Source organism: Anopheles maculipalpis, chromosome 2RL (assembly GCF_943734695.1).
Source record: "Anopheles maculipalpis chromosome 2RL, idAnoMacuDA_375_x, whole genome shotgun sequence".
Classification (NCBI taxonomy): Eukaryota; Metazoa; Arthropoda; class Insecta; order Diptera; family Culicidae; genus Anopheles; species Anopheles maculipalpis.
The window spans coordinates 22,432,948-22,450,725 of NC_064871.1; the positions used below are offsets into that span (position 1 = coordinate 22,432,948).

The 17,778-nt window shown below is 47.0% G+C and overlaps 7 protein-coding genes across 7 annotated transcripts in view; 3 read left to right on the plus strand and 4 right to left on the minus strand.

Moving 5' to 3' along the window:
* The window catches only part of LOC126557604 (protein arginine N-methyltransferase 1), a 724,795-nt gene that overhangs the window by 499,165 nt on the left and 207,852 nt on the right, over positions 1-17,778 (minus strand). The window lies entirely within an intron of this gene.
* The window catches only part of LOC126558034 (cellular tumor antigen p53-like), a 444,866-nt gene that overhangs the window by 173,814 nt on the left and 253,274 nt on the right, over positions 1-17,778 (plus strand). The window lies entirely within an intron of this gene.
* LOC126557530 (eukaryotic translation initiation factor 3 subunit D) lies at positions 5,094-7,267 on the minus strand. The gene is made up of 4 exons (XM_050213336.1): positions 7,042-7,267; positions 6,829-6,948; positions 6,579-6,726; positions 5,094-6,503 (listed from the first exon to the last, which is right to left on the minus strand). Exons 1-4 carry the CDS (start codon positions 7,118-7,120, stop codon positions 5,102-5,104), a joined length of 1,749 nt encoding a protein of 582 aa, XP_050069293.1. The 5' UTR covers positions 7,121-7,267; the 3' UTR covers positions 5,094-5,101.
* LOC126559195 (vacuolar protein sorting-associated protein 29) lies at positions 7,705-8,267 on the plus strand. The gene has a single exon (XM_050215318.1). It carries the CDS (start codon positions 7,719-7,721, stop codon positions 8,265-8,267), a length of 549 nt encoding a protein of 182 aa, XP_050071275.1. The 5' UTR covers positions 7,705-7,718.
* Positions 8,609-9,509, minus strand: LOC126558872 (AN1-type zinc finger protein 2A). The gene is made up of 2 exons (XM_050214951.1): positions 9,392-9,509; positions 8,609-9,294 (listed from the first exon to the last, which is right to left on the minus strand). Exons 1-2 carry the CDS (start codon positions 9,487-9,489, stop codon positions 8,640-8,642), a joined length of 753 nt encoding a protein of 250 aa, XP_050070908.1. The 5' UTR covers positions 9,490-9,509; the 3' UTR covers positions 8,609-8,639.
* Positions 10,034-13,829, plus strand: LOC126556854 (eukaryotic translation initiation factor 3 subunit A). The gene is made up of 3 exons (XM_050212385.1): positions 10,034-10,243; positions 10,402-13,650; positions 13,730-13,829. Exons 1-3 carry the CDS (start codon positions 10,195-10,197, stop codon positions 13,789-13,791), a joined length of 3,360 nt encoding a protein of 1,119 aa, XP_050068342.1. The 5' UTR covers positions 10,034-10,194; the 3' UTR covers positions 13,792-13,829.
* On the minus strand, positions 14,866-16,373 carry LOC126557962 (uncharacterized). The gene is made up of 2 exons (XM_050213891.1): positions 16,247-16,373; positions 14,866-16,166 (listed from the first exon to the last, which is right to left on the minus strand). The coding sequence occupies exons 1-2, from the start codon at positions 16,323-16,325 to the stop codon at positions 14,875-14,877; spliced, it is 1,371 nt and encodes a 456-aa protein (XP_050069848.1). The 5' UTR covers positions 16,326-16,373; the 3' UTR covers positions 14,866-14,874.

The window sequence follows — 17,778 nt, forward strand, 5'->3', positions numbered from 1 at the left end:
GGAATTTAGGCGCCTGGTTCACAGTCAGTTTTACGGGAAGGATCGCTCAATTTTATGCCATTGGCTGTTGGATGCGAAGCTTCGTTAGCTTTTTTTCTCTCGCTTTTTCTCCCAAAAACCAAATTTTCCATCCAATTGCTCGGTGGAAATTGAAGCTGCAAAGCCTTGCAGGAAGATGGGCTAGGTCCCATCGTAGTCAACCTCCTGATGGCATTCCGCAATCACTTCTTCATTTTGATAACAAAGAAATCGCCAAAATGGAGGAAAGAAATTGAAAAAAGGGACAAAATAGACAAACGGTTGAAGTTTCAGTCCTATTGTCCAGACCAGGAAGTGGACCGAGCACCGAGTGAGCGACTCAGAGGGAAAAGTTTTTCGTTGGACTTTCGGACACTGGCCACGTTTGCACGCTGGAAAAAAACTCACTTATGGAGGAGTGTGGTTTTTGGGAAAAGTTTAAGATAGAGTCGTGTGTGGCTTTCGAACGGAAAGGATTGAATCTGGTACGAATCATTGCACATTTGTTCGATTTGTGTGTTTTTTTTTGCTTCTTTTTTGTGAAAAGTTCCTTCACTTCCCAAAATTAACTGACCGTCTTTTGCTCAGGCTCATAGTGCATTAAAAAAATTGAAAAGAAACCAGTTAAATGAAGTTGCACTATTATGAAACCTCCACCTACCTGACGAAAGATTCGAAGTTTCTGAGTCCCTGACAGTATGCAATTGCTTCGAAAAACAGCACATATCGTCAATATTGGGTAAAATTGTAATTAATTAAATATCAGCACACTCAAATTGCTCTTACGGATCAAAATAAATAAAATAAAATAAAATAAATAGTTCTACACGGCTGTCTAAAGGAAAAAAAAACCTTTTTTTTTAAGATGAAAGCTCTCTTGATTTTAATTGTGAAGCATTTGGTGCGCTTTTATTGTTTTGTTGTATGTTGTTCTGTCGTCCAAAGTCAAGATCTTGTTCATATAGAGAATCTATATCGTGGGGAGACAACCTATTCTTGGCTGTTCATCTGTTATTCAGTCGTTTCGTTGTCGAACACAACCCTTAGTGAGGGTCCGTATCTAAATTCGATGTATCGTAGCTTGGATCTCTAGGAGTGACCTCATTTTATTTTTCAGCTAACTTGTCTATTACGTGCTTCGGTGGGGGCAGCAACGTTTGGTTTGTGCTGCATCTCAATGGACTTTCATTCGCCCATTTGGAAATCCTCACTCGTACAAGCGAGGCACAAAACGTATAAGATAGACAAACAGGAAGAAATGGGGGAAGGCATGATAGAGGATCGCAATGATAATCCATTCGTACTGCAAAAATCGAAGATGGTTCTCATGGTAACATTCATCTGGGTTTCCCAGCAGATCCTATATGGGAATGTTTGGCTACTTATCAATGACCTGAACTACTTTTAAGAAAGCAGGTCGTGCAGTCTTGTATTTATTGTAAAAATTCGATCTGTGCTGTTCGCTCCGAAGCCATTAGACGCCATTAGACATACCTAGACATCATACGAATGGTTGCACGATCTCCTGAGGTGTCATAGAACCAAGGTATGAAAGGCACTTGTGGCGTGTTCAAATGTAAAAACCTCCTGTGTCCCACAAACTCTGCCACCGAGCTAGCAAGAGAGACAGTGGGGCACATAATCAAAATTCATAAAAAAAATCATAATCAAAAAACAACTGTTTCTTGCGAACGTAATAAGTTTCTTGTCTTATTGGCTTACACTTCTCACAGCTCAAGATTCGTCCTGCCAAGCGTAGAAAATGTCTCAGAAAAAAAAAACAAACTCTCAATCCTCCACTTAAACAGTGATAACCGATGTTTGCGTTGTGATACTAAGCCGAAGACATGCGAGATCTACAAATGTGTTGCTGTTGACAGGCGCCTTTGCTACAACTGTTACACGGTTTGAATTGAAACAACACGAAACAAAAACAAAAAATACACATTCCTCCACAACGTGCAGTACGTAAAACTAGTTCCGCTTCTTAGTGTCGGCATTTGCACAACTAAAGAAACAATCGCACAACTTACGGAAGAAAAAAGAAAAGTGTAATTGTAAGCAAAAACTTGAAGCGAAACGAAACCAACGGAAAAGTTAAAGAAATGTTTCACCCGGTAAGAAAAACTCCTCCAAAGCCCCCCTTCTCCATCTGCTTCTAGCTCAATTTCTTGCTCGTGGACATTTTGTACTACATTTAGTTTCCGTTTGGATGGGAAAAACTCCCCCAAGCTCTGTTAAAATGAAGAAAAACAAGCAAAAATGGTGTGTTACTACTATCCCGTGTTGCCTTTAGCATTCGGACGTAGAAGGCCGCAACTATAACGAATGGGGAAGGCAGCAACATGGATTGACGCTGTTTGGGGAAAACGCCCCGTCTCGACTAACATTGCTTTCCTTTTTATGTGCCTTTTTTTTTTTTGGTTTTATTTTCTTCCATCCATTTGCACAACAATCCACCCCGGCCGAGTGAGTGGGAAAGGCAACACACCGCCGAATGGAAAGGACATCCACCCCGGGAATGAATCTTGATGATTAATCATTAATCTTGCCTGTCATGTTTACATACGGGGTGAGCTTCCGCTCGCAATCTTGGCTTGCCGTTGGCTTCTTGTTGTTTTAACCCCACCCGTGTGTACCGGTGTGATTTCCTGGTCCCGCATTCTCACCATTCTTGGCTGTACAACCTCACCAACCTGCTATCTCAACCAAACGCACGTGCATGTGTGTAAACGATGCTTTAGATTTCCGTTTACCGCCGGATGTAGGCCTATGTATTTCCTTCTTTTTTTTCCGTCTATTTCCTCCATTCGCTTAATCCTCGTGGAATGTGTCCTTTCGAAACACTTTTGCTCGCACATCGTGTATGCGACCGAACAAAGGAATAAAACCGCGAACGAAACGCACCGAAAGACAAACAGCTGTAAAACTTCCGGTTCGCCGTACCAACACGTGGGCCTCGGTCACTTTTTTTTTTTGCTTGTGTCTCAGTACGACAAAACCCCGAACACCAGCTGGTAAGTAGTGTGTGCGGGCGGTGTAAAACCACTTCATGCTAGCTTCTGTGCCGCTAGCGTACAGTCCCGTAACCGTGAGACTTTTGTTGTGGTTAAAGGGCTTCTGTCTCTTTTCTTTGCTAGCCTGACTGAACACGATGAGCGGCTGTACGGCAACAATCGCACAAGCTGTACACAAATCCTTGCCAGCTGTCCATCAGTATGGTCCCGTTGAATGATTCAACCGTTTGAGGCTAGCCGGCGGGGAAGCCGTTGCGAGGGGCGAACGGAAAGGCGTTGAAAGATGTCCCACTGGGTTGCGTCAATTATGGGAATGATGAAGAGTAACTGTGAAGTTTGTTCGTCGACGCCGGCGGGATCAGTTTAATCCACGGTGGAATGTCAACGTAAACCATTTGACGGTTTGTGTGGCTTTATGTTTAATGTTTTAAAGCGACAATGCGTTGCACGAGTGAGCAACAATTTCTAGCGAGGATCCTTTTTTTATTGTAGTAAATTTATTATAATTGTCACGCGGCCGTGAACTAACTGTTCACTAACAGGGCGTTTGGAGAAACGTGTTTATTCCTTTTGCGCCTAAATGTATGCTTGGTGATTTTGTTTCCTTTTGAAACAAGCACATTTAATTGTATTATGTTTTTTTGAGTGAAAATGCAATCAATATGTTTGGTATAAATTACATTTAAAAAGCAAATTATGCCACAAAAAATCAAATAGATTATTCACTCAAGAAAAATAACGCGTTTAACGAAAGAAAGCGAGATATGTATCTTACAAAATAATAGTGACAAATTTGAAGATATACATATGGCCATGCAAACATGCTAAACGAAGAAAGTCTAACCATTTTCTTGCCTTCACAATGGAAAAGGAACGCATACGCTCAACGTCCCCAAAAGTATTTTACGCGTTTTAATGCTTCCCTTAATCTGCCATGTTTATGTAGCTTCAAACAACCGACGACCGTACGCTTTTCGGTCTTTGTGCAAAATGGACAACAGTGCAGTACGTTCCCTAGTGCCGTGAATCCCTTTCGTAGAGGGAAGAAAAAAAACGTATGCGATTTGATTTAAGCGGTACAATTAATCTCGCACATGCCGTCTTCCGACTGGTTCATCCATATTCGGTTGCGTTTGTCGGAATACAACCTACAGATTGAGCATGGAGTCAGTTAAAGGAATACGTCAGTCAAATGCTGAAAGCTGGAAATAAATTGTATTTTATGTACGCTCAAAATGAAATTTATGTCATCGTGCAATACGCTCTGCAAACTGACTTTTTCCAATCGTCCATATAAACATTTTGAGCTGCGTTTTCCAAAGCGATTTCAAGCTAATTTATATGGAGTAATGAATGCAAGAAAAAAGGATGGTCACAATAGACTTTGCTGAGAAAACTTTACTCTTGGAGACGTTTCAAGCTCCCAAGGAATACCCAAAACTATGTTCACTTCGTTGATCATAATGATCAGAAATTGATTCATCTGGGATTCTAATCTGATCAAACATACTGCATTCCTATTCTTATAACCTTCTTCCGTTGCGCCATCTAGCGGGCGCTAGCTTAACATTAGGATAGCAAACAGCTGAGGCACAGGGAAGACCAAAAAAGCGTACCGTTTCATGGATCGCTAGCGACGAGAATAAAAACCATAGAACAACAAGGAATCGTTTCGTATTAAGACTACTTTCACCCGTTTTTGCCACACATACATCTCGAATCGATTATAATCGGCAAGAGGTTAACAATGTTCAGTAACTTAACTCAAATAACACGTCAACCGAAAAGACTTAAAAAAGTCCGTTTAAAGCTAGCACAAGTCATAAATGAACCAACAATTACCACAACATTTTTGTACTCCCATTGCCGATGTTGTTGCTGGGAAATTTTCATTGTTTTTTTATTATTTATTAATCTGAATACCTTTAAGAACGTTATCAATCTAATATTTTAATTTTCCTCCCTCTACTGGGTTCGCTCTTCCCTTTCCACGCGAGATGCTGCTCAAGCTGTGCTCCGGATGGTTGTAGCTACGGAACGATTCACTAAGAAACGCCACCTCCCTGTTAAGCGCTCGCCTTTTCGCTCTGGTCCGCTACCGTGGCGGTCGTGTTGGATTGTGCGGCGGCCGCACTGGAAGGTGCCGCAGCCGAAAAGCCGTACATCGGCTGGAAAGCTTCCCCATCATCACCCTCCTCTCCCTCACCATCCGAATCGAACGTATTGTCCGGGATGTCGTACAGCCGCACCATCGGCTTGTTCGGATCCTTCATGATCAGATACTTGCCGTCCTTCTGCTTCATGCAGATGTCGATGATGCACCGCAGAATGCCCCACGCATTGTCCATGCTCAGATTGATCTGGTTAGCAAACTCTTGCGGTTTAAACTGCTGCGTACCGAGAATCACGTGCTTGGACGAGTCGCGCACGTGCGCACGGGACACATAACCGAACTTGAGCTGATCCGAGCCGGCCAACAGGGCCTGTACCGTCCACTTAGCAAGCTTGCACGAGTTGTTGCGCAGCTCGTTCGCCAGGATGGCACCACGCTGCGTGTCCAGCTTCTGACGCCACTCGACAGCATTCGCGATCTTCGAGTCCCACTCGTTCAGTGCCTTAATCGTCAGGAATTGGGTGTCGCCCTGTGGCATTTTCAGCACCGCATCATGTTCGCACCGAGCCACCAGCGTAATACCATTGTTCAGATCCCACTTGCGATAGCGGTAGGCAACGCTGGCCACTTCGCCATCCTCATCGTCCCCGATAAATGGGTTCGGTTGGTCAAACTTATACTTCGGCTCCTTTTCGCCACTCTTCAGCACCTGCTGGCTGAAGTTGTGATTGATGAACGTAGCCTCGATGGCCAAGTTTCTTGGCGAGTTCAGCGAACTGCCATCTTCCTGCGGGGGCTCGCTGGCCGTTTCGTTCACAGTCAGCAGATCGAACTCGGTGTTATCGCGCTTGTCCATAAACAGTTTGCCGCCAATTTTATCGATCACAATATCCCACGAATAGTTCGAACGTGTACAACACATAATAGTGGCCAAGATGGCATCAGTCGCGTACACATTTCCTTGCGTTTTCGACAGCTGACGGATGATCGGATCGTCCGTCGTCGTGACGGTGTGGAAGATACGATCGACACTTTGCAGCGGTCGCTCGTTCTTCACGTTAACACGATCGTACGTTTTGTCGTAGTACTCCAGCGTGCCGCAAGTCATAATGTCTTCGCCTTCCTTCACGCTCGGCAGCGACAGTTTGGCCAACCGCGGGAAATCCATCTCCTCGATCGTTACCCAATCCGGACGAACCGTAACCGAGGCATCGCGTATCTTGGGCGGTGGTCCACGCATGCCCCACTTGCGGGTAGTACCACGTCGCTGGTCTCGCAACTTAGACGCACTCTTGGAGAGAGTCGTCATGCCACCGACCTGCACACCACCACGGGCACCACGACCGCGACCCGAGCTAAAAATTCAAATCAATTAAAGGCACGTTAATATGGGATGCTTCGGGACTGCTAGCTCTCTATCGTTCACCTACCGATTGTTCCGCATGTTGCCACGGAAGCGGCCCCGTTGGTGCGGAGGCTTCTGGATCCTCGCACTATCGACCAGATGGAATGTCGTCTCATCTTCCTCGTGGAAGTAAGCATACTGGCTGCCTCCACCGAATTGAGATGCGTACTTATCTATGTTGAAAAACAAAAAAAATGTACATTGCACATCAAAATAAATCCTTTTCGAAACGTCTTTTGACGAACGGAAGCGTGTTGAGGTTATGTTACACTCACTCGAAAACTTCTTGTCTGTCTGGGCCGTGCCCGTCCAGTCGCTGATCTTTCCTAAACGATCGCTCTTGCTGAACGGTTGATACGGAATGTCCTTGAATGCATCTGGTAGCTCACAAGGACCTAGGAAACGACACAAACGTTATTACAATTTTCGTTCATTAATCGGAATCGTTCCAGAACAGCAGCCGGGACGACATGGGCACACATTCCTACCCCAGCTATCTTCGTTGCATTGGAGTTGCGGCGGCTCGAACGTCGCAATCTCCGGCGTACAGCTAATCGTTTCGCTCATCGTAAACACACTATCCGACACCGACAATATGCCTAGTTTTACCGAAAAATCGACAAAATTAGGCTACAGTACCGGGGAAATAAGGTGCCTTCTACAGCAAACTTGCAAAGCGACCGAACGTGGCTGCTTTTTTCGATGACAGACCGGAATGACAGCTGTCAGGGCTGCATCGCGATCCAGGCAGCAAAACAGCAAAGCAGAAAATAAAAAAACACACCAAATTCGGATTATTTCGGAAATCTTAGTGCAGTTAAGCATTTTTATTGAAATGTATGATATTTAAAAATCAATCACACCGTAAAGAAACAAATAAAAATAATCACAACATTATTTCCAAAGGCTTTTCCAGATAAAGATTGCCTTCAAATTCATTTTGAGCTACCCTGTGTCTGAAGAGTAGGGGAAAAACAATGAAGACACAACTTTTTTTGTGATTTGACAGCGAAGAAAACAACACACATATTTACAAAACTCAACTTATCACAAAACTTAGTCAACTACGCTATCTTACACCATATCCATCCCAGAGAGTAGACGGCGGTGGCATTTAATTGAACCATTATTCGTAAGTTACCAAGCTTGTCCAGCTAATGCCAACATGCTGGTGCTAGTGTTAGGCGACCTACACATTCCCCACCGGTGCAGCAGTGTTCCGGCCAAGTTTAAGAAGCTGCTGGTTCCGGGGCGTATTCATCACATCCTCTGCACAGGCAATCTATGCAGCAAGGAATCGTACGATTATCTAAAAACGCTCGCCAACGATGTGCACATTGTGCGTGGTGATTTCGACGAAAATACCAACTACCCGGAACAGAAGGTCGTTACGGTGGGACAGTTTCGGATCGGTCTTTCACATGGCCATCAGGTGGTGCCGTGGGGTGACCCGGAAGCGTTGGCACTCATTCAGCGACAGCTCGACGTGGATATACTGATATCGGGACACACGCATAAGTTCGAGGCGTACGAGCACGAGAACAAGTTTTATATCAATCCGGGCTCGGCAACCGGTTCCTACAACCCGCTCGACACGTCCGTCATCCCGTCCTTTGTGCTGATGGACATCCAGAGCACGACGGTCGTAACGTACGTTTACCAGCTGGTAGGAGACGACGTGAAGGTAGAACGGATTGAGTATAAGAAGAATTGAATGCTGCTCGTTCTCCCGGGTAAAAGGCCGCCAGGAAAAGTAGGTACCGTAAATCGAATAACACGACAGAATTGAGCTTGAGTATGGATAAATATAATTGTATTTGTGACCGAAACAAAAAACAAACTATTTAACGTGGAAACATCATTTGGTGGAGCTGCAAAACTGGCAGAAAGGTAAGAAAGCGAGCGAGTGTTTTAAAAATCTCATCCGAAACCGAACACACAGTAACAACAAATCACAATCGACTAAAAGCTGTTCGTCTTTTACATTCTTCCTTGTCCGTTCGATTCGGTTCCGTTGTCCAGACGTTTGATTGTCACCGGCCAAGTGGAGTAGAGATGGAATGATGGCCTGCAACCGGAAATGATCTCACGATAGATTGCACCGATCTTTGGTGGTACCGGTTCCGCTGCCATTGCCAACGGCAATTCTGCGAGCGGTATTGGAGGGATTACGTTCCTGCTGACTTTGGCGCAACTGAGTCTGCTGCTGTTCCTCTTCCTGCATGGATAAGGCAATTGCACGGGCTAAGGCCTCATCCTCCGACATTCCACCTTGGACGATGGCAATGTGTTCGTTTGTAGTGGTGTTGTGGGTACGGACCACACTGCTGCTGCTGCTAACGCTTGACCGAAAGGCTGCGAATGGACCACCGGATGACACTGGTTTAGCGGTTTGTCGCTGAATGGCGGCCGTTGCTACGAGATTCCTTTGACCTGCCTCCGATCCTTGACAGTCATGGTCGGTCGTGTGGCGGTGCTTGAGGCAAAAATTCAACCTACACACACTACAGTTGACGGGGATGAGTTCCTTTTTCTTGCAGTTCCGATACGAACAGCGGTTGGTGTAGATTTTCTTTCGATCCGATTTACAGAATCGATCAATGTGCGCACCCACGGTCACATCGGGCGATACATCGCGAGGCGTCGGAACTGGATCACCGCACAGTGGACAGATAGGAACTTGAACGTCTTTTTTATAGGCCGAAGGACACGCATGGTCTTTGTAGCTGAAGTGATCGGAGCTGGAATGCAAATAACCGTTAACATTAGCTGGCTGATGACATCCTTACACAGCGAATAAGTCAGCCGCAGTTAGGGCAGGATCTATCGAAAGCTTACCAAAATATGGCACCACAGGCGTCGCATTTCATGGGTAAAAAGTCCAACTTGTTGCAAAACTCCTCCGAGCAGTGTTTGCCCAAATTCGGGAACTCCATCGTGATGGGTACTCTAGCGCCGAATGTGTTTTCTATTATCACCGAGATGCACAATTGTTTCGCTACCGATGAGTCACTTCTACACGGGCTTTCACTACGCGCCACCGCGTCACTGTGTTCAATAAACAAGATTCGAAAATAGGTGTGTGTATTTATGCTAGGAAAGTGCACAAAAGCTGCCTGAACATTCGCGTCGTTTTGGTGTGATGACTTGACAATTTAGATGTTTAGGTGTTTCTGCTATTCTTGTCAACTCCGAACGGCAGACAATCTGACCTTGAATGTGACACTTTTTTGTAAAACAATAGTTAACAACACTTTTGTAGATGGAACACAATTATTGAAGGCAAATCGATATTGTGGAACAAATTTTTACTGCACGATAAATGCGTACGAAAGCGGATAGCAAGAAAAAATGCTTTTATTTACATTCCACCAATCGTACCGACTCGCAATCCAGCCCTAACATTATACCGACACCGCTGACAGCTGTCAGCCTTCGTGAGCCATTTTGTTCGGTAACGTCACCGGCGCTTGCTTTGCTTTTTTCCTTTCGCGATTTGTCAAAAAACGCGATTAAAACGGTGTGGCCGCAGGGTCTGTAACTTTCGCCGTAAAAACGAGTCTCATCTCGCTTTACCGTGCCCGAAAAGTGTATCAACACTGACCTAAAGTGAGCAGGAAGCAAGCAAAACCCGATTCAACATGTCCCGCTACGTGCAACGTCCGGAAAACGCTCTGAAAAGAGCGAACGGTAAGTATTGGGTTCTGATTCAGGGGAGGGGGAGGATGCGTATGTTGCCCCCTCCTATATTTCAATATGGACGACACGTCAAATGTCCACGTTTTGATGCACCACTGCCCGCTGTATGTTTGTTTGTGCCGGTTGCTGAAGTTTCGCTCTCGTTGCAGAATTTATCGATGTTGGCAAGAAGGCGCGTGCCCTGGACACGCTCCAGGAGGTGTTCCGGGCGAAGAAATGGAACTACAACTGGTCGGAGTCGGTCATCGAACCGGTCATGTTCAAGTATCTGGATCTGTGTGTGGAGCTGAAAAAGTCACACATCGCGAAGGAAGGTTTGTTCCAGTACCGGAACATGTTCCAGCTGGTGAACGTTGGCTCGCTGGAGAATGTGATCCGCGGCTACCTGAAGATGGCTGAAGAGCGCACGGAACAGGCGCAGCAACAGTCGTCCCAAGCCATCCTGGACATTGACGATCTGGACAACCTGGCCTCGCCCGAATCGATCCTGATGAGTGCGGTGTGCGGTGAGGACGCACAGGATCGTTCGGATCGTACGATCCTACTCCCTTGGGTAAAATTCCTGTGGGAAAGCTATTGCCAGTGTTTGGAGCTGCTGAAGGTGAATTCGCACTGCGAAACGCTGTACCACGACATTGCCCGGATGGCGTTCCAGTTCTGTCTGAAGTACAACCGGAAGATGGAGTTCCGCAAGCTGTGCGAGAAGCTACGCAAGCATCTGGAGGACATTTGCAAGGTTTCGTCGCAGACGGCGAACGTAAGCATCTCGAAGCCGGAAACGCAGCAGCTCAACCTCGAAACGCGTCTGCATCAGCTTGATTCCGCCATCCAGATGGAGCTTTGGCTGGAAGCTTACAAAGCCATCGAGGACATACACGGGCTGATGGCATTGTCGAAGAAGACACCGCTGCCGAAAACGATGGCAATGTACTATACGAAGTTGGCCATGGTATTCTGGAAGGCGGGCAATCAGCTGTTCCACGCATCGGCCCTGCTGAAACTGTTCCAGTTGTCGCGTGACATGAAGAAGAATGTGACGGCGGAGGAAATTCAGCGCATGACAACGCACGTGTTGATTGCAACGCTGGCCATTCCGTTGCCATCGGCACATCCGGAATTTGATCGGTTCATCGAAACGGACAAGAGTCCGATGGAGAAGGCACAGCGATTGGCGTTCCTGCTTGGTCTGCAACAATCGCCGTCGAGAGCTCTGTTGCTGAAGGAACTGATCCGGTTGAACGTTTTGCAGCTGGCAGCGCCCCAATTCCGTCACTTGTATCACCTGCTGGAGGTAGAGTTTGATCCATTGAATCTGTGTGAGCAGGTGCAGAAGATCGTGGATGACATTGAGGCTGATCCGAACTCGGTGTACGGACAGTACGTGCAAGCGCTGAAGGACGTTACCCTGGTGCGTTTGGTGCGTCAAATCTCGCAAGTATATCAGACGATCGAGTTTCCGCGCTTGCTCGAGTTGGCCAAGTTTGCCGACTACCATCACCTGGAGCGCATTTTGGTGGACTGTGTGCGTCACAACGATATGCAAATTACGATCGACCATCGCAATGGATGCGTACATTTTGGAACGGATTTGTCGGAGAGCCAGCGAGAAGATCATCCGGATGGCCCGACACTGCAATCTATGCCCTCGGAGCAGATCCGTTCGCAGCTGGTCAATATGTCGGTGGTACTGCATAGAGCCATCGCGACGATCAATCCGGATCGCAAGAAGGCCGAGCGGGAGCGATTGCGGGCTCAGATGGTGCATCAGTACGAGGAGAACGCGGACAAGGAACACCAGCGCATTCTGCAGCGTCAGAAGAAGATTGAAGACCGCAAGGAGTACATCGAGCGGATGAACCAGGAGCGCGAAGAGGAAGAATTGCGCCAGCAAGAAGAACAAGCGCGTATGCTGAAGTTGGCCGAACAGCGTCGTCTGGAAGCGGAGAATGAAGAGCGCGAACGCAAGCGACACGAGAACGAGCTGCAGATGATGAAGGAACGCAACATGAAGGAAAAGATCGAACAGATCAAGCAAACGGCAACCGGGCAGAAGCTGCTGAAGAAGCTGGACGAGGAAGAGATCCGCAAGCTGAACACGGAAGAGATTGCGGCACGCGAAGCGGAAGAGAGACTGAAGGAGCGTAAGGCGCACGACAATAACTTGAAATCGCAGGAAAAGAAGATCGACTACTTCGAGCGTGCCAAGCGGCTTGAGGAGATTCCGCTGATTGAGAAGTATCTGCAGGACCGTTCGGTGCAGGACAAAGAGTTCTGGGAGAAGCAGGAAGCGGCCCGCATTGAGGCAGCGATAGCGGAGCGCAAAAATGCGGAAGCTTGTCAGGAGCGGCTGAAGCGAATGTTGCCCGATCGCGACGTTTACTGGCAGCAACTGAAGAACGAGCGTGGCAATCAATTTGCCGAGAAGCTGAAGCAATTCAATCTGGCGCTGGAGGAAGAACGCAAACGTCGACTGGCCGATCGAGTTGTCAAACGTCGCGAGGAGCGCCGTATGAAGTGGCTGAAGGAGAAGGAAGAGGAACGGCGTCGTATTGAGGAGGAAATTCGCAAAAAGAAGGAAGAGGCAGATCGCATTGAACGCGAACGTCGGGCCGAGGAACGACGCATTGCGGACGAGAAGAACCGACAGCTCGCCGAGAAGCAGCTGGCCATTGCGGAAGAGGTGGAGCGTAGGAGGAAGGAAGAGTTGGAGCAGAAGCGGGCTGAGGAGGCGGAAGTTCGTCGCGACTGGCGTAGCGGTGGTGGTGGTGGAGCTTCTGCAGCTGCTGCAAGTGAGCCGAAACCGGAAGATAGCTGGCGTAGAGGACCAGCGGCGGCTCCTGCTAATCCTGCCGCCGATGAGCCGAAAAAGAATGTCTGGCAAGGATCGGGCCGATATGGACCTGGACCTCGTGAGCGTGGTGCTGGTGAAACGGGTGCTAAAGACAAATGGCGCTCGGGACCGGAAGATCACGAGAAGGAGGGTGGAGCGCGCGACGGCGGTGGTATGCGTCGGGGTGGAGAGATGCGCCGTGGACAGGATGATCGTGGACCCATCCGTCGTGGTGGTGATGATCGTGGTGAGCGTGACGATCGTGGACCAATGCGTCGTGGTGGTGCACCACCATCGTCTGGTGGAGCTCCGCGTCGTGGAGACGATCGTCCAGGCGATCGCGGCTTCAATCGCGATCGACGTGATGACCGTGGCCCACGTGGCGGTGACCGCGATCGCGACAACACTTGGCGTCGCGGTCCGGCCGAAAGCAATGATGAGAACCGACGTGGCCCGGGACCGCAGCGTGACGAAGGACGGCAGGACACTTGGCGCAACACACGACAGGAGCCTGCACCAAAGCCGAAAGAGGAACGACCACAGCGTGAACCTCGCCCGCAAGAAAATGGTAAAAGAACGATTGTGTGATGATTTGTTGGTTAAAGGCGAGTTTTAATTTGCTTACTTTTTCGCTCTATTTTTGGCAGCTCCTGCACGTAACAACGCCGGCCCAGATGAGGATGGATGGACGGATGTTAAACACCGTTAATTATGTTAATATGTAAGCTACTCTCCCGGTTTCCGCTACACTGATACTAATTTTACTGTCTGCGGTTCATGCTGCAGTTTTTTTTTTCACTAGCCGACAAGGAACTTTTTAGCAGCAGGTTCTGGACATACATACACTCATTGTGACATATTGGAGAGCGAGCGAAAGAAAAAGGAAAGAGAGAGAGAGAGAGAGAGAAAGAAAGAGAGAGAGAGGGAGAGGGAGAATGTTGCATCTCTATGCTAAGGTAACTTCACAATAAAGTGTAATAATTAATCCATATATGAAAAAAATACTTATTCTGTGCGTTCACCGCTTGGATGAAGCTTGCAAACGAAATTAATGTAATTTTTACTGTCCTCATTTTGGCTGTAGAACATAATGAGGCGGGAATCATTTAGTATTATGGGATGTTAATAAAATGTTTTTCTTAACAAACAATTTACTGCTGTGACTGGGTAGAGTTTTGAAAATATTTTACACTTAACGATTGACTTAAGTTGAATCAGGTACGCACACAACCACAATGCTCGAATCAAGAAAATTTGAAAAATTCTGAGCCTGAAAGTCATCCAAGACACGCAGGTGGAAACTTCTTGGACCATCTTGTATAAGTCAATCCTGGATACGCAGATGGACATAATTGGTATGAGACTCTTCAAAGTAGCAGAAGCTGTGACTAAAGGATCAAGCAAGTGGCACACAACCTAGCGTTGGAAACTAAGAACACATTACACAAGGTACTTTACCAATGAACTGGTACTTTAAATAAAATATAGACTCTTTTCGAAATTGACGAGTTTTTTTAAGCTGCGTACGAGAGAGAGAGAGAGGCTCAGCAGGTACCTTTTTCCATTTTCATGCTTGAAATGTGCTTTTGAGAGGCGAGAGGCCTTATCCGTTGCCCAGAAAGTCCTAGATAATAGATGCTCTAGTAAATGTCTAATATTCTACATGAAAAGGACGTACAATGAAAGATATTATCCATCGTATTAATAATTTTATTCACGTAAACTGTAAGTTAGCACACCGATTAAAAGTGTTACTTTAATGAAATATCATGAACTTACACACGCGCACAGTTCACACTACAAACTTCGCTTCGCAAAGCTCAAAGTCCTGCAGATCAATATTGATCGTGTTCTGCTCGTACTGCTTCACGTACTTTCGCACCAACGCCTCCGTATTGATACAGTCCAGCTTCTCCTGTATGCGCATCCGTAGTGGATTTTCGATCGCATCCATAATTTGATACCGCAACAGATTCGGCAGTATGTTGACTGCAGCCTCAATAACGTAGTCCAACGTCCCTGCACCATCACACCGCACCTGGATGTTACCCAGTTCGAGCTGAATGTCTTTAAGCTTGAGCTGCTTGCGAAGATCCAACGGTTGCTCGACCTGAAACTCGACGCGTATATGTTCTACCGTGAACTGGGCTCGTCCAGCATGGGAAAGCATACCGCGACCGATCGACACTTCCCATTGCGTCGAGCCAACGATTCGCTGAGTTGCCACATGCATCCCGAGCGTCGCCGAGTTGTTTTGCATCGTAATGGAGATGTCACCGTACCGGTAGAAATTAGAACACCCACTAATCCACGTGTGCATCGTCTGCATTCCAACGATGCCAGCCGTGTTGTTGTAGTCCGGTACGAGGAACGGATCAAATCCTTTAGCACGCACGATACCACGCGCCTCACCAATCGCCATATCAAGCGGCGAGATCGAATTGGGCAGAATAAAATCGTTCTCGACCGTTATGTTCAGCATCCGGCTGTCGACTTCGTCGCGAATTTTCGTGTACGCCTCGGACAGCATGAACGGCTTCATCGTGTCGTACACCAAATTGGACGCCGAGTTGACCACACTCTGGAAAATGCTGCCCATGAAGCCAAGGTTCTGAAAGTCCATCGCCATATCGTCGAACGCAATGTCCAGCTCGATATCCTTGGTACGCAGCGTACCGTCCCGTTCGACGGCGAGCGAAACGTTTGCCTTGGTCAGCACATTGCGCATCAGCACCGTAAACGGACCCTCGGCACGGTTAAAGAACGTGCTCATCGTGTAGTTGCCATTGACCGTGATCTCATCGATCGAAATCTGTGTCGTGACGGACATACTGTTCAGCTCGGTGTGAAAGTACCGGATGCGAAAACGAGACATCCCGTGGGCCAGTACATTGCGCAGATGCATCTTGGCGAAGGAGAATGATTGCTTAATCTCTGGAATGGGCATCGGATCGGGAATGGTGGCACCTGGTAGTCCAACCGGATCTTCTTGCTTGTACAGATCGATAATGGCAAACAGTTGCTCGGAGAGGAGTGTTTCTCCGGCCATCTGCATACCGGACCGTTCACCATTCTGCTTGGGCGCTGCTGGAACGTAAAACGTGAACGTTGAAATGCCGGACAGTTCGCTGAAGATTGCGTACAGCGCACCACGTTGTACATACCGTCCGGGGTGCACACAGCCACACTGATAAGACAGATCAAATTGATCCACAATAGGGTGATTGCTCCTCCTCTTGCCATCGTCACTGATGATCGCCACGGCACTAACACACTGCCACACAACGAAACAATACTATCAACAAAGACGCAAGCACCAAACCCGGACGCAACAGACCAATTGAAGTTTATGCGTCCAATGGCGATTTACAACTGGCCTCGGTCGTTCGTTCCCGAGATTCATCACGCTGCCGGCGATCCCGGGTATACTGTTTTGGGATGAACGATCGCATCTTATCACCATTATCGCAGTTTCTTACGAACGGCCGATGACGACGATTCGATCCTCACAGTTGTGGATCGTTGTGAAAGGGAGATCTCTTACCAAGAGGCAGATCGCATTACAGGAAGGTCGTCCGTGAGTCCACAACATCGGACTTATCAGTTGCGCGCGCGAAAGATTGTTCGTTGCGCCGACAACGACGTTGAATACTGTGCACCGAAAATGTGGAATTTATAAATCAAATGGCTGTGGGATTGACGATTGGATTAATATTGAAGAAGAATGGTATGTTGGATTAGTCAGCTGTTGCTTGCTGCACTATTGGAAAACAATGTTGAAGCTAGGTGTTGATTAACGAGCAGTAATTGATTTCCTTCTTTTTACTCCATAATCTGTCTCTGCATCCATGTCTGCAATGTCTTGCGGCTGATTATCTGTGACTTGAGTTACCTATAGTGAAAAAATCGGACTTCTAGGATGGGGTTTGACGGTCCAGTAGAGATTAAAAATTAAGATTCAGATAACATTTGCTGCGCAGTAGGGCAAAACATCCTTATGTTATTTTTAAATATACCAACCAAAACGAGTAAGAAAATTAATAAAAACTAATAGTATAATCCACGTTGCTGAATTCTTTTAACAATCTACTACGGCTGTATGGAATCAAGTCTTTGACGAATGGCAAGTTTGAAGGAAGCCATATTCTTCATAGATTCATTTATTAGCAACAACATATCAAAAACAATCAAAACAATAAAAAACTCACCAACCATAAGCTATGTCCCTGATACCACCGTTCACTTACTATTATACTTGCAACTACTCCGGAAAAACAACCACATCACCATTAGTACCTTTATTGCCAGGGCCGGGGTTCAAGTCCCATCCGAACCGTTTTCCTGCAGTGAAGATAGACCATCCAGTCCAGTAAGTTAAGCCAAGAAGAAGAAGATCAACCATTTTCATTATATCTTTGCTAGCGGCTCCATTCATCAGGACTGCCAAACCAATAGTCATCCAACTAGCACCGACAGCACCAAAGTTCTGGTTGCCCTGGAACACGGCTCTTCCAAAAATCTCCACATCTTGCTCCTAGACGCCATCCCTTCGTCCCCGACAATCGTTTTCTGCTGCATTCCGGGTCATTCCGGAATTCGTAGAAACGGGAAAATCAACTGTCTTGCCAATAGAGATCGGTTCCGTCATACCGAAACAAGCATGCCATTCCCGCCAAGACACCTGACACAACCTAGA

What these genes read in the sequence shown, in the direction of transcription:
- LOC126559195 (XM_050215318.1), top strand. Translation starts at nt 7,719, where the DNA reads ATGCTGGTGCTAGTGTTAGGCGACCTACACATTCCCCACCGGTGCAGC.
- LOC126558872 (XM_050214951.1), bottom strand. Translation starts at nt 9,489, where the DNA reads ATGGAGTTCCCGAATTTGGGCAAACACTGCTCGGAGGAGTTTTGCAAC. An exon ending in GCCTGTGGTGCCATATTTTG is followed by an intron (nt 9,295 to 9,391) that starts GTAAGCTTTCGA and finishes TTTGCATTCCAG; the next exon opens with CTCCGATCACTTCAGCTACA.
- LOC126556854 (XM_050212385.1), top strand. Translation starts at nt 10,195, where the DNA reads ATGTCCCGCTACGTGCAACGTCCGGAAAACGCTCTGAAAAGAGCGAAC. An exon ending in CGCTCTGAAAAGAGCGAACG is followed by an intron (nt 10,244 to 10,401) that starts GTAAGTATTGGG and finishes CTCTCGTTGCAG; the next exon opens with AATTTATCGATGTTGGCAAG. An exon ending in ACCTCGCCCGCAAGAAAATG is followed by an intron (nt 13,651 to 13,729) that starts GTAAAAGAACGA and finishes TATTTTTGGCAG; the next exon opens with CTCCTGCACGTAACAACGCC.
- LOC126557962 (XM_050213891.1), bottom strand. Translation starts at nt 16,325, where the DNA reads ATGGCAAGAGGAGGAGCAATCACCCTATTGTGGATCAATTTGATCTGT. An exon ending in GGCTGTGTGCACCCCGGACG is followed by an intron (nt 16,167 to 16,246) that starts GTATGTACAACG and finishes ACGTTCCAGCAG; the next exon opens with CGCCCAAGCAGAATGGTGAA.
- LOC126557530 (XM_050213336.1), bottom strand. Translation starts at nt 7,120, where the DNA reads ATGAGCGAAACGATTAGCTGTACGCCGGAGATTGCGACGTTCGAGCCG. An exon ending in ATGCAACGAAGATAGCTGGG is followed by an intron (nt 6,949 to 7,041) that starts GTAGGAATGTGT and finishes GTCGTTTCCTAG; the next exon opens with GTCCTTGTGAGCTACCAGAT. An exon ending in GGCAACATGCGGAACAATCG is followed by an intron (nt 6,504 to 6,578) that starts GTAGGTGAACGA and finishes TTGAATTTTTAG; the next exon opens with CTCGGGTCGCGGTCGTGGTG.